General features: G+C 36.7%; 1 protein-coding gene across 6 annotated transcripts in view; it reads right to left on the bottom strand.

The window, feature by feature from the left end:
* The window catches only part of TBC1D5 (TBC1 domain family member 5), a 583,027-nt gene that overhangs the window by 80,642 nt on the left and 487,086 nt on the right, over positions 1-15,299 (bottom strand). For all 6 annotated transcript variants that reach the window (XM_047875577.1, XM_047875576.1, XM_047875579.1 and 3 more), the window contains one exon: positions 7,333-7,418. In XM_047875577.1, coding sequence (XP_047731533.1) covers positions 7,333-7,418 — 86 coding nt within the window. The remainder of the gene's footprint in view (positions 1-7,332; positions 7,419-15,299) is intronic.

Genomic DNA, 15,299 nt, shown 5'->3' with positions numbered 1-15,299 from the left:
ATACATGGAATATGGGCGAACTGCAAAGACATCATGCTGAACGAAAAAAAAGCTAGATACAAAAGAGTGCACACTGCCTGGTTGTATTTATATGAAGTTCATGAAAAGGCGAAACCAATATATACTGTAACAGAAATCAGACAGTGGTTGTCTCGGGATGAGTGGTTGCAAATGACTGTAAAGGGATACGAGGGAACTCTCAGGTGAAAGAAATGTTCATGCCAGATATGTTGTTTTGGATGGAGGTTACATGGGTATACACAACTGTCAAAACTCATCAGATAGAATACTACGGATCTGTGTACTGGTACAAATTATGCATACATTTTTAAAAAAAGGAGAAAAATCTATTTACTCTGGATAGGAGACAGTATTAGCAATTTATCTAAATTGGTTGGGTAGTAACAACTCTTTGATATGACAGAAAGAGCACTTCAGACACAGATGTGCTTATAAGCACAAACTTTTAGTTATTTGAGCACAAAAGTATCACGAAGTTACATTTATATAGAAATCAGGGTTCTCTGACATTCTGATTAGCCAATTAACTACTAATACTGATAACCATGGACTTCTTGGCTTTATAGCTTGGGGAATATTATTAGCAATTATTTCTTTACCATATTTTAGCAATAAAATAATTCTGAACAATTGTAGTCATTATGTAAGCAAATATAATAAAGCCTAATTTATTTTTTTTTAAATATTTTTTTTTCAACGTTTATTTATTTTTGGGACAGAGAGAGACAGAGCATGAACGGGGGAGGGGCAGAGAGAGAGGGAGACACAGAATCGGAAACAGGCTCCAGGCTCTGAGCCATCAGCCCAGAGCCCGACGCGGGGCTCGAACTCCCGGACCGCGAGATCGTGACCTGGCTGAAGTCGGAGGCTTAACTGACTGTGCCACCCAGGCGCCCTAATAAAGCCTAATTTAAAAAATTTTGTTGACCATGTAAAATGGAAATTGTTGAGGAGAATTTTATCATGTCTTTTAGGTATTCAAAACAGTATTTATTTACCTAATCATTAAACTAAAATATTTACTAACCATTATAAATAGTACCAAGTACAGTGCTAGGAATATGAGGATTCTAAGATGTGGCTCGTGACATCAATATGAGTTATTCTACAACTGAAGCTAAAAAGCACTCACTTATTTCACTAATACTTAAATTTGTTCTTTGTGGCAGGTATTGAAGCAACACCAATGAATGAGACAGATGTGGTCACTGCTCTCATGATGTTCGTCATATTCTAATGTAAGATTGTTGGAAGGATCCTTGTGCTTCCTGGAACCCTGCACTTTCTCAGGACATTCTAGTGAGGCCAGACCTGGAGAGGAAGGAGCCCTTCTAAGCTGAGGCAGATCCTAATCCCAAGGAGAGATGCAGAACTATTAGTCACCAGGCATTCCTAGGGTAAGAATGGATTGGATGCCATCACGCTTTAGTCACATGGAGCCCAGCTAAGGAATGTGGGATGCATCTTAAGAGCTCAGGGTACTCTCTTTATTAGAATCTTCTTTCCCTGGAGCCTCGCTTCCTCTAGGATCTCATGTAGGGTTTCTGGCAAGAGGCCTTCTGCAGAAGGCCCATCTACCAGAATTATAATTCTGGATTCTTTCATCATTGATATGAGTTAAGTTGTTTAAGCTCTGATGGGGGTGCAGAGGAAAGCTGGCATAGTTAGCACACAGAATGTTATTGCTGAGCTGATGCGTGGAGAGATCATGAACTAAGCTTGGTATTTTCTATCTCTAAAATTTTGGTGATATGAAACTGCTTAAGTAAAAAGACCTACAGTTGTGGAATGTGTAAACAGTCACCACTAGATAAAGTGACATGTGCTCTGGAGGCACTACTGACCACTCATGTGCCGTTATCACATCACCTCTGTGGAGCAGAAAGAACTGCACATTTTGAGAAATTGTGTTGTGTCCTTTTCAAACAGAAAATCCATGACCGTTCTGGAATAAAGAAGGTATGTGATTCTACTCTTAATAGAAGCAACTGCAGTATTTAAAAACTATGGAATTCTGTTCCACGACTACTCAATTGGGCATTTTAGTAGTTACAGATTCCTAAATAGATTGATAGGTTCCACTGAAGACTGGTCACAAATTAGATGTACTTATTTTTTTTTATAGCAGCAATTTCTGGTTATTTAAGGACAAAATTGGAACGAGCTTTGAGTGTTAAATTGTCGTTCCGAGCTTAAAAGTTGAATGAATAAGAAAATGTCAATTCCCATTTTTAAAAAGAAATTTGCAAGTAAGTAAAATCAGAGCACAGTGAATATTATGCACACACGTAATGGAAAATCTACCACTAAAATACCTAGGCACTTGCTTTTAAAGACTTAATTATAGCAATCCATGGTAAAGCAGAGACGAGAAATCAGGCTTCTTGATTTCTAGAGATATTCTTATCCATGAAATCACATGTCATCTTTGCATCCTTATCCCTTATTTGGATAAGCAACACAAATAGAAGTCCATTACCATAGATATAGCAGGTATTACGTCCCTGCTTTTCAGGTGTCTGCCTGTCTCCTGTCTATTTTCTATTCATTGATCACTGCTGGGGGTTCCCCCATGAGTATATATACTCCTCTGGATCCTTCCCATCTCTGTCTTGCTACTCAGTGACAGCTCCAATGCATTAACTCTTTAATAGCTTCTAAACAGCTAAGAAAGTAGTTGCAAGGCTAATTATGGCTGAAGGGCCCAGCCAGGTAAGAGGATCTTTGGCCTTAAAGAGTGAAATGGACTTTACCAATGGTATCACAGCTACAGGGGCTTTTAATGATGGATAAAGTGGTGATACTGACATGGTAAACAAACCTCCAGGCCATACCGTGGTGGTTATAAGGGTTACATACAGAATTGGAAGAATTCTTTGGCAAGATTATCAAGAATTAAGGGTATCTATGCACCTTCACCAGTACTAGCTTGCCCATTCATTCATTTATTTTAAATCACTTTATTGAGGTATAACTGACATACAAACAGCTGTGCATATTTAATGTGTACAACTTGATGAGTTTGGGGATAAGTAAACATCTATAAAACCATCACCACAATCTATGCCATAAACATATCCATCACTTCCAAAAGTTTTCTCTCTCCCTCTTCGTTTTATTTTTTTTTTTGTGATAAAAATGCTTAGAATAAGATCAACCCTCTTAGCAAACTTTTAATATATATTAATTAATATATTATTATTATAACCTATGGGCACTATACTATACAGTAGATCTCTGGGACTTAGTCATCTCTGGCTCATTTATTTTTTATTTATATATATTTTTAAAGTTGTTTTTTTTTTTTTTGAGGGAGAGTGCATACACGCATGCAAAGGGGGAGGAGCAGAGAGACAGGAAGAGGGAAAGAATATGAAGCAGGCTCCCCACTGTCAGCACAGAGCCCAAGTAGGGCTCGAATGAAGGAACCATGAGACCATGACCTGCGCCAAAATCAAGAGTTGAGTGGGATGTTCAACTCACTGATCCACCCAGGTGCCCCTATTTTTTCAATTTTCTAATTTGAAAGGTGAAAATGATACTGTATTGTTGTTTTAATTTGCATTTCTTTGACTAATTAGGAGTTTGGATAGCCTTTAGAATGTTTGTTTGCTCTCTGAAATTTTTTCATTGAGTGCCTACCATATTCTAGACACTATTTTAGGTGCTGGTGATATAACGTTAACGAGACAAAATGTGGAGTTTACATCTCAGTGCAAGAAACAAACAATAAAAACAAAAAACAAGCCAATAATGTTTTTACCATTTCAGGTAGTAAGAATGCTATAAAACACAAAAACAAAAACAGTAAGTAGAAACCAGAGTAAAGGGGTCCCTTATTTTAGATAGGGGAGTCAAAGAGAAGTTTTCTGAAGAGAAGATACTGGAACAGAGTGAATAGCAGTGTGCCATGGGGATTCTTAGGTAAGAATCCAGACATAGAGAAAAGCAAGCTCAGAGCTACTCAAGTGGGAACATGTTTGTTTGCTTGAGGAATAGCAGTCAGGTCAGTGTGGCTGGAGTCCAACAGGCAACAGAAAGTATGGTGGTGTAGCAAATGGGGTTGGAGAGATAGGAGGCCAGATCAAGCAGGGCTTACCTTGTAGGCCATCGAAAAGGCATTGCATTTTATCCTATATATTTTGGGAAGTAACTGCATGGCTCTGAGTAGCAGAGTGATAGGAACTGACTTACATTAATCTGGCTGCTATGTAGAAAGGGTCTATAAGCAAGGGAGAAAGTAAAAAGACTAGTTAAGAAACTAGTGGTGGTGACTTGGTATTAGCAGTACAGAGAGAAAGGTGATTTCTTTCAGGATGTATTTAGAAGAGGATTTGGTGATGGACTTGATGTGTGATGTAAGAGAAACAGGTCACAGGCGATTCTAAGGCTTGATCAACTGGGTTGACCATTTACTGTTCTGGAGAAACACAGAGGAGTGATAGACTTGCGGAGGTAGAATCAAGGGTTTAGTTTGGCAAGTATTAAATTTGAGATACATATGGGACATCCCAGAGGAAATACTTAGTAAGTGGCATATGAATCTGGAGTTCAAAGGAAGAGGTCATCCTAAGATATAAATTCAGGACCCTTCAGTCATAAATGGTATGTAAAGCCATGAACCTGGGCTGTGATCCTCTAGAGAATGAGTACAGTGAAGAACAGAAGTCTGGACGGTGTTCCAAAATTTATGAACAGAAAAGGAGGGTCCAACAGAACATGGCATGAGATAGAATGGCCACTGAGATGGGATCTGAAGTTTCTTACCGAACTGAATAGATTCTGTATACGTTAATGATATTGGTTTTTCAGTTACTTACACTACAAATATTTTTCCCATTTTCCATCTACCTTTTGATTCAGTTTATTTTATTTTTGAGATATCTACTTACAAATAGTGGCGTAGTAAAATGCACCAGTCATTCCCACTGTGATTTTCCTCCATTACGTTTAAGATTAAAAAGTCTTCTAGTAACTAGAGGTCAGATAGACACTTGATGTTTGCCTGAGTATACTTTGATTTAGCTGGAATTTGTTGGTGGAATTTGTTTTGGTGTATGATAAGGTTATGGGTTGATACCTCTTCAAAAGATTCGTCAAGTTTCCCAACACCATTTATTAATTCTTCCCACTGATCTGTGATGTGCTCTTCACACACCACCTTGCGTTTAGTTGCATTTCAGTTTTAAGCTTTGAAATTAAAACAGAGCTGGTGAAAAGCCTTCCTTCCAGTCATCACAATGATATTTTGTACAAGAATCTCAATGTGCTCACCAGAAAATGCTAAAACAGAACTGATCTTTTGAGAGGAAAAATGCAAGGGCAGAAGGCTAAACAGAAGAAAGATAAAACATGAAGTGTGGGGGGGGGGGCGGGAAGGAAAGGGTATATAGTTCATTTCTTTTTCTGGAACAAAAGGTAGACATCAAAAAAACGTAAAAAGATAACACATGTATATACACACACAACAAATATTTGTTGAGGAACTTCCTTATGCCTGACATTCTCCTCAGTGCTCTCAAGCGGTAAGACAACGTGCCTGCCTTCAGGAGGCTTAGATTTTAGTGTGGAAGTTGGGGAGTCAGGTGACACATGTAAATGAAGTCTACAGCTTCAGTGAGTTATGAACCCTATGAAAATGATACTGGGCAATGGGGTAGAGGGTTACTGAGAAGGAGAGAAAAAGAAAACAGGCAGGTCTGAGAGGCCTCTGTGAGATGACCTTTGGGCTGAGCCCCAAATCATGCAGAAGCAAGAAAACAGGAGGGAAGGAAAGGTGCAGAGCAAGTGCAAGCACGGGAGTTAAGACAAGGGGAGAGTGAAAGGAGAGGAGGTCACAGAAATAGAAAACGGGCCCAGGAAGAAGACTGGATTATCAATAGTAAGAGGTAGCCTTTGGAGGGGTTTACGTTGGGGTGTAATATAATCTTCTGTAAATTGAGAGTTCTTTGGCTGTTGTGTGGAAACTAATCTGGCGGTGCTGGGGTAGGGGAGGATAGGGGAGAGAAGAAGGGAATCTAGCTAGAAAAATCTTATATGAAGAAAGTACCTAAAATACCTTGTTCTTTTAAACATACCAAAACTAAATACTTGACATGACAGAGTAGAAATACAAGTGACTAGACTATTAAGATTCCTGAGGGCAGGGGTTTTATCTGGTTTGTTCCCTGAGTATCTCCAACACCTAGAATAACGAAAGTCTGGCGCGCAATAAAAATTGTTAAATTAAATGAACAAATGACTAAGGAGAATAGCCTTCTATTAGTGAAACAAGAATCAGATGAAACGAACAAAAAAGAGCTTCAGAGAAGAGCCTCATGGGCTATAGAGCCAGGGTCACAGTTATACGGTACATCAAAGTATGTGACAGATTTCAATCAAGGATGGGTAATTTAAAAATAACACAACACTAAAACAGGGGTCAGAACACAAGTTTAAATTTAGCTGCTCTCCCATAAACTTCTTCTCACCCCTTGGACTATGAGTTTCTATGTGGCAGGAATTATGTCTTCTTTTTAACTCTCCAAGTAAGAGCAGAACACATTATGTGTGTTTACTCCATAGATGTATATTTAGGTTGCTGGAATCCTACTGAAGAAAAGCTAGCACATAGGCAAAATGCTTACGGAAAAAAATTCGGACAACTTGGCAGCATTTATCATTACTAACATTTTAGTCTTCCAGAGTAAACTTTGAAATTACATTCTAATTTGAGATGGTTCTGGTTTGACAAGTTAACTCTTGAGACATCCGAGTACAGTATTATGAAAGAACAAAACTGTTCATCAACCCTTTATGCCAATGTTAATTTCTTTTAAAAGTAGAATTTTAATGTTTTTTTATTCCTACAGTGACCCTTAAAATTTCTATGTATGTAATCACAAATGCACACACAAGATGCATTTATAAGCATATTGTGTAGTTCTAAAGACAGTTGGGAAACCCAATTTTAATTTTGTTACTGAAATAATTTAAAAATATATTATAGAACTGCCTCTTTTCAATCAACAGCAAGGATCTGGAAAGAGATAAAGGCGCAATTTATTCAGGTTTATTAGTGTTAGAAAAATGAAGTTGCCTAACTTCAAATTATAACAAATACTCTTCTGTTTTTCTTCTTACCACTGACATCAATGTATACATTTTCTCATGCCTTAAAAAAAAACTCAGATGATTTATTTAATAAAGATGTCATTGCCCACTGCTATACTAAAATCTCTAAATTCATTGTCATAAAATGTGTAAAAATTCCTGAAAATCTCAGAGAATATCTTTGTGGCTTGTAACTTTCATCAGAGAAAGGGCACTTACCGGCTTTTATTCATGAGGTCTGCTCCCCGTGCTTTGTAATAATCTAAATTTGGATGAAACTGGTAAGTCACTGGTCTTGGATTTCTCTACAGAAAAAAGAAATTTAAATGTATAAAGCTATTTAAATTACACATTAAGACATAAAAGAACAAAGACAACTGTTTTTGTAGAAAGAATACATATGATAACAAAGTTCAACAGTTAGCATGCTTGGGTTTTGCTTTCATTGTTGAAGTTTACCTTAACTGATCTTAGTCGTGATTAAACACTGAAATTATCTTATAGATTTTATTTCTACCTGTCTCAAAGTTCACAAAGATTTATTTCTGTCATTAGATTTTTGTAAGCATACTTAATGTACTGTGTTATATTAGTTTCAGATGGACAATATAATGATTCAACAATTCTATACATTTCTCAGTACTCAAGATAAGTAAACTTATTTCTGGTGATTCTGATCACTTTGAATATGACCTTCCAAAATACAACTAGATAAAATTATGACAAAACTGAAAAATTATATGAGATGTAACACAAGAACAATCTAGGCCTAATGCCTGAGAGATACAAAGTGTTAAGAAAGCTGCCTTTTGGAGGAAGAGTAAAAAAAATCGCCGTTAGTTTTTGATAACCAGAATGCTAAACATGCCCACTAGATGGCGCACCGAGTCTTTCTTCTCCAAAAACGAATGTGTTATTTTAGAATTCAGCAATTCTTTTAAAGTTAGAAATTTCTATGTCATCTGTTCTTATTTACGAGTTTAACAAGTACCAAAGTAGTGGAAATATTAGCAGAGTACCATCAAAATAGAAAATCAAACTGACCAATGCACATTTTCATACCAACAGCAATACGCTGGCCTTTCTGGCATTTGATATTATCCATAAACATTGCAAAAATGTCCTGAAATCATTAGGTCAGGTTTGTCAATTTAAATATATTACCACCGTTTAATGTGTCCATTATTTAAATGTATCAAGTCCCTCACAGGCAAATAAAAATTAAATAAATTCTAGTTTATAAAACGGTTACTATGTTAATATCAATTAAAACGAATACCATCTCTAAAATGTTAAATTACATATATTTTTCATTAAAAAGTTTGACAAAACTTATAAATAAGTGTGTTCCAGGGTTTACCTGAACTTATAATTCAGGTTAATGAGTAGGACTTTGAACTAGAGCATGCCTTGTCCTCTGAGAGCTCTATCTAGACATAGAAAGAAAGGCTTCATTTCATCTTAATAGAAAATTACCAATACACTTCGATATCAATCCTTGGAGCCATAATCCCAAGGCACTGATATACTTGTATGTAGGCGGGGGTGTATAATTGCTAAGGTTAAATAGTTTGAAATTCATCAAGCTAACAATCTGCATCTTAATGGCCATGATGGACCTTTTCTTTTTCTGCTGAAAAGAGAATATTTACACAGCTCAACCCTTTCATATCTCTTCCAAGTCAGCCCTAATCATCTGACAAAAATGACAATCCCTTGATTTAGCTCCAGCTACTACTCCACTGGTTTGGTATTCAACACAGTTCTACAATAATCAAATCTGAATTGCCTTGATGAAGAGGACTGATGCTTCCATGACTACCATACTATTAAGTCTAACAGTGCAACTTTTCTCTCTCTAGGAATTACACAGGTTTCCTCATGGTAGCTGATGACAACCTGGACCCAAGTATAATGGGAAAATAAAATAGAGGTTAAAGCTACTGGCAGATTGCCAGGGCATTCATGATTTATTTAAAAAAATAACTTTTGCAGGACTATCACTCATGACTCATTTTGCTCTTTAGATTCTCACTACCTGGAAATACATTTTGTTTTTGCGAATAAAAAGGCTTTTCTTCTTCCGACTCCCAACAACAAACTAATAAAAGATTATGTTACTTTTTGCTAGAAAACAATGAAATAAAGGATTGCATGGAGCAAGTTCTTGAAACATCTTCATAAAGAAATGACAAGCAATTCAAGACACGAAGTGCTGATGTATCTAAGCACTTAAAGCCATTATTAGGAATAATGATCTAACTTGAACATATGAATGAGGCTCAAGTATTGCTTTCACAGAGGCCTATTTAAATTCCTAGGAGACTTACTAGTATCAAAGCAAGAGGCAGTTTAAAGTATCTCTGTACTGGGATGAAAAAAAAAAAAGAAAAAAAAAAAGAATCAAAAGATCATGTTGAAAAACAGCATTTGAAATGTAAGAAAATAAAATCAGAGGTTATAGTTGAAAGTTATCGAACAGGATTTTATGAGAAGATGATGCTATTACTAAAACATAAATATGTCAACAGATAGATGATCCGGACTAGACTGTCCAACAGAAATACATCGTGGGTCACAAATGCAAGCTTCATATGTGATTTAAAATTTTCTAGCAACCACATTAAAAAATAGGAACAAGTTTAATTAAATGTAGTATTTTATTTAATTCGCTATATCCAAAATGTTGTCATTGTAACATGTAATCAGTATAAAAATCATTGAGGTTTGTTACATTCTTCCTTTTGTACCGTCTTTGAACTCCACTATATATATCACACTTACAGCACATCTCAGTTTGGACCAGCTATACTTCAAGTGCTCAATAGCCACATGTGGCTTGTGCCTATTGTAATGGACAGCACAGAACTAAATGTCTGACATACACATAAAAAAAATCGTGTAGCTACAAAAATCAACATGTATAGACATGAACCATAAAAAGGGCACAAACGCTGCTATACATTAAGATTCAGTCCTGACAGCTCTTCAATCTACCTGTAATTCTTCTCTTTTAATTAAGTTCCTTTTGTCTCTTCTGAATAAGGTTTGAAAAAGTCAAGAAATGTTGGAATGATACCCTTCCGCACAGCTATTTACCAAAATGATAACAATGGTTTCCTTAGGGGCATCGGATTAAATGAGCATAATTCTAACTTTATGCAACTGAAACATTTTAAAAGTAAAGAGATACTCGCTTTTCATATTTAAAAGGATTTTTTTACAAATAAAATTTTATAGAAATATAACAGTTCTGATTTTTAATTTTTAAATATCTGGACTTTCCTCTAAAATATGAGCCAGTAGAATTGTGCATATATAAAGCTCTGTATGTAAGAAAGATTGGACTCCATGACAGTTATAATTTTTCATCGTGCAGGACATGTGATGTCAACAGCTTTAATAGTATGTCTTTGCACAGGCAGGAACAATTGCTAATTATTTTAAATGTATTTTCATACAGACAGGATTTTGACTATTATAGGCTTTTCCAAATCAATGTGTATTATACAAAAGAAACACACTCTTGGTGAATTTTTCTTTGGCAAAAGATAGCAAAATGGTGATCATAACTGACATTGATTTGTGTACGAGGAATACCGATTACGTTCCGTTACCTGGGAAGTCTATATTAAATTACAGGTGAAGATGCAGAAACCACAAATTCAGTTCACCCTGAGTTTACCATGCCTTTCCTAGACCAACCCGGATGGACTAGAGATAGATCTTCTACAAGATTGTAGCTAGTTGGGGCGCCTGGGTGGCGCAGTCGGTTAAGCGTCCGACTTCAGCCAGGTCACGATCTCGCGGTCCGGGAGTTCGAGCCCCGCGTCGGGCTCTGGGCTGATGGCTCGGAGCCTGGAGCCTGTTTCCGATTCTGTGTCTCCCTCTCTCTCTGCCCCTCGCCCGTTCATGCTCTGTATCTCTCTGTCCCAAAAATAAATAAACGTTGAAAAAAAAAAAAAGATTGTAGCTAGTTAACTACCAAGTACCACTCACTCAATTCTTCTCTGTTAACAAGCTGTTGGAGCTCTTTTTAAAGCTTTCTCTTGAGCATTTTATTTTATTTCAATAGAAGAAGAATGCTGAAAATCCCACCCATTCTACAGACAGGCTGGGTTTTGGGAGGCATCTTAAAGCCTTGGGACAGAATGACTTACAGAAGCAGAAACAAGTGTCTTAGAAGGAAGTATATGCGAAAACCCAACCCAACCCAACCCATGCTGTACTTGTGAATTTCCAAAATGCTTTTGTTAATTTGGCATGATTACAAAATCAATTTACAAACAGTACTTAAAGGACAGCAATCAATGAATGTAAGGGCTGAAACTGATCGGAATCTATCTAACCTCTCCATTACAGTTAACTAACGTTCTACACTTCTGAGGTCTGTATTATATGCTAGTAAGCTGCTCCTTAATGTAATTTCAGGTAAAACAAATACCCTGTCCCTTACGGAGTATGACTTCTGGACAGTGGACAACTCCCCTGTGCTCTAATCTATAATGGAAGTCACAGATCAGCACATCACCCTCCTCCCTCTGCCACTCTTCCCCCCATGAATATTTCAGTATTTTAAGTTGATGCTCACTTTGTGTGGTAGTATACAAATATTTAAATGTTAACCCACACTAAGTACAAGTAACCAAAAGATGCTACAGGAATAATTAACTACAAGATGCTACATGACAGTTTTCCTGTTCTCAGCCTGGTGAAATCAAACTCATCCAACAAAGGTCATTACAAATAGTACTTTCTAGATCGGTCCCTCAACTGAGCTCATCCTCATTTGAAGATGACTATCTCCGTTTGAATTGTTATATGGAGACTATAGAAGGAAAAGAGTGTAAAGTATTCCTCTCAGAACTTGGAACAACACAATGCCTTTCATAGGGCTGGCTATTTACAAACACACTAGAACCAAAAGGAGCAAAAGAAAAGCAATTGCAGTGACCCTTGTGATTCCACTTCTAATTCATGAATGTACCACTAGGAGTTAAAGTAGGGTAAACATAACCTCACTCATCTGCTTTAGAGGCACAGGCTGCCAGGCATGGGAGACAAGGGATCAGCAGTCAGTGAGGCCCCTGCTTGGACCCCCTGCTCTGCCCACTAGCAGGGCCCCTGTGAGGAGCCAGTTACACTCTTAGCTGTAGTTCCCTCACTGCAAACTTGTGGTAAGATTCAAATGAGACGATGAACGCGAAGCGCACAGCCCAGTGCTGGGCACTCGAGAAAAACTCAATGAAATGGAAGCTATGGTTATCTTCTGGTAACACTGAACACTGACACACAGACTTTTGAGAGCAGATCTGACGGTTTGACAACTTAAAATTCATGATAACCGTAGGTAGAGAAAGTGGTGCTTTGTACTTCTGGAAATCACAAATAAATTTGGGTGGATTTTTATCAAACGTGTTTTTGAAAAGCAAAACGCGGGGCGCCTGGGTGGCTCAGTCGGTTAAGCGTCCGACTTCGGCTCAGGTCATGATCTCGCGGTCCGTGAGCTCAAGCCGCGCATCGGGCTCTGTGCTGACAGCTCAGAGCCTGGAGCCTGTTTCGGATTCTGTGTCTCCCTCTCTCTCCCCCGTTCATGCTCTGTCTCTCTCTGTCTCAAAAATAAATAAATGTTAAAAAAAAAAATTTAAAAAAGTAAAAGCAAAACGCATATTTAGGAAAATCTCTCATGCATACTGGATCTCCTATGTGGGGAATGATGCTATTTTACTTCTCAGCATAAGAGTACATATATTTATAAATTTAAAAACATTGTAAAACCGTATTAATGCATAGTTGCTTACCAGCTTATAAGGTTGTAATAATTAAAGCGATCTCCTGCAATACGTCCAAATTATTATCACTTCTATAATTGATTGATCACAATTTTTACATTAAATTAAACTGATAAAGTTCCAGTAGCACTTGTTTAATAGAAAAGATTGACTTATATTTACAATATAATGTATGTTTGGCATGAAGAAAAGAAAATATTTGACAAATGAAGAATTACTTCGCTTTCACTCCCCTATTACCTTGCTACCAACTCTTAATTTTCAGCCAGATTAGAAAAGGGGAAAAAAATAAGAGCTCAGGAGGAGAAGCAGCACTGTAAAAATATGTCGAACATTTCTCTTTGATGAAAAATGAGACTCTTATTTTAGTGAATATGTTATTGCCTCAATGCTGGGGGAAAAGCAACCGTCATTAGAAAAACGAATTGCTCAGCTGTTTATAAGCAAAAAGCTCTGGGGGAATTTCTTAGGACCCCAAAGGCAAGGCATTACAGGGTTATGCAAACATATGTTGCAGGTGTTTTAGGGGAGACAGGTGGGCAAACCTCAGCCATGGAAGAGGAGTTAGTTTAGTAGGCTGTAAGTGAAACGAGATAACCCAAATGCTTCCAAGAACAGGGATGCCACGGCACCAGTGAACTGGAGCCGAAGAGCAAAAGCTCCCCCTGAAATTATCCTGTTAGTGCCAAGCAAACAGAATTTTTCCCTTCTTGTAGTTTTATAGAAAACAAACACTGCCAATTACTTTTTTTTTTTTTAACTAAAGGTATTTTAAACCTGGAACAAAGAACAGCCTGAAATAGTGATAATTATCCAAAAAAAGATAAGGATGAAGTATTGTTGCCTTTATTTAAACAAATATTCCTAAGGAGACAGTTTGTTGTAATATTCCCTCTTTGGTTCGCTAGGCAACATTAGATTTATCATAATTCTCCTAAAGCCTAAGATATTTCTATATTAAAATGCTAATTTTATCTTTTCTTTTGCCTGTAATTAAAGCTGGGGAAATTTGCGATCTGATATTCACTGATTGCTAGAGGGTCCACAAAGGTCTCACTATTTCTGTTTCTTATTGCCACATACTGCCCTCTTCATTAAAATTAGATACAGTAACACAGTGGATCAAAAAGGCAGACATTATGATCCTAAATGCTCACAAAACTCACACTTAAGAAAAAATATATATAAAAATAAAATGAGCGGTATTATCTAGATACTGCTGTCAAACCTAGGCTTGCATTTTATTTCCTTCCCTGTCATTTATCCAAGAGTTCATTTTCTCTTTACATTAATTGTTATCGAGATAATACTCATCTTACTACACATATTTATGTATAAATAGTGTGCTGAACCATACCTTCCTTACCTAAACCACTTTTCCTTTCTTTCTTTAAAACAATCCATATCATGAATTAAATGTCAAATACTTGGTAATAAAAAAAGCTCACAAAACATCAGATTTGCAAAAATAAAATCTAGTTTTTTTTGCACTATTACAAATCCAAAATGCATTCATCAAGTTAACGTAGATCTTCACCAAAAAAAGAAAATAAACCTTTGTGACAAGGTTATAAATTAGACTATTATTTCAATACCAGACAGAATTAAAGTGACCTCTGGTTTATATATTGATAATTCTGATGTGGTTTGATAGGAAATATGTATTATGAATACTAGGTATTAAGAAGCTTAGTGCAATTGACAGAAATATTCGGGTAGTTCTAATCTACGCATCTACGGATTAAAACCTAAAAAAAGAGAAAAATTTAAAGGCCTTCAAAAAGTTAAAAAAAAGGGGGGGAAGCAAAAAACCATTAATTGGGTAAAGACACAGACAAAACCTCTGAACCCATGCCAGCCTCATTTTACATACTGAATAAGCCCAATTCCCTGAAGTGACATCCCCATCTATACCCTGGCAAGCCGAGATCTCAGATGGCAGAGAAGCATTTTAAACCACCTGTGCGTTATGCTCGACTGTAGCTTCACACAATAAATAGACACCAAAAGAGAAATACAATTTTTTCCTTTTTTAAAATATATTTACATTTTTGAATTTAGCATGCGGAAAGATGCCAGATTAACATGCCCCCCAATATATATGCGTGTGTGTGTATATATATATATATATATATATATATATATGCATAGCAAAGTAGTTTAGGTCTACATGTTTTCTTTGTTACTAAAACTGGGCCTCAAAATATTACTTTTAAGTAGTTGGTTAGCTCTTTTTAGCAGTACTGAACTCTTTACCTTTTTCTTTCCTTAAATGTGAGCAGAATGGGGGAGAAGTGTTACTTCAATGGTTTAAAGAAATATGGAAACCCATTTGTCTTTGCCCAAGAGTGGTTCCCAGCCTTCAATGATGTAAAAGAAAAAGGAAAGAGGTAA

Source organism: Prionailurus viverrinus, chromosome C2, assembly GCF_022837055.1.
Source record: "Prionailurus viverrinus isolate Anna chromosome C2, UM_Priviv_1.0, whole genome shotgun sequence".
NCBI classification, from domain to species: Eukaryota; Metazoa; Chordata; class Mammalia; order Carnivora; family Felidae; genus Prionailurus; species Prionailurus viverrinus.
The sequence above is the reverse complement of the archived record's forward strand: the minus strand, read 5'-3'. Positions and strand labels throughout refer to the sequence as shown.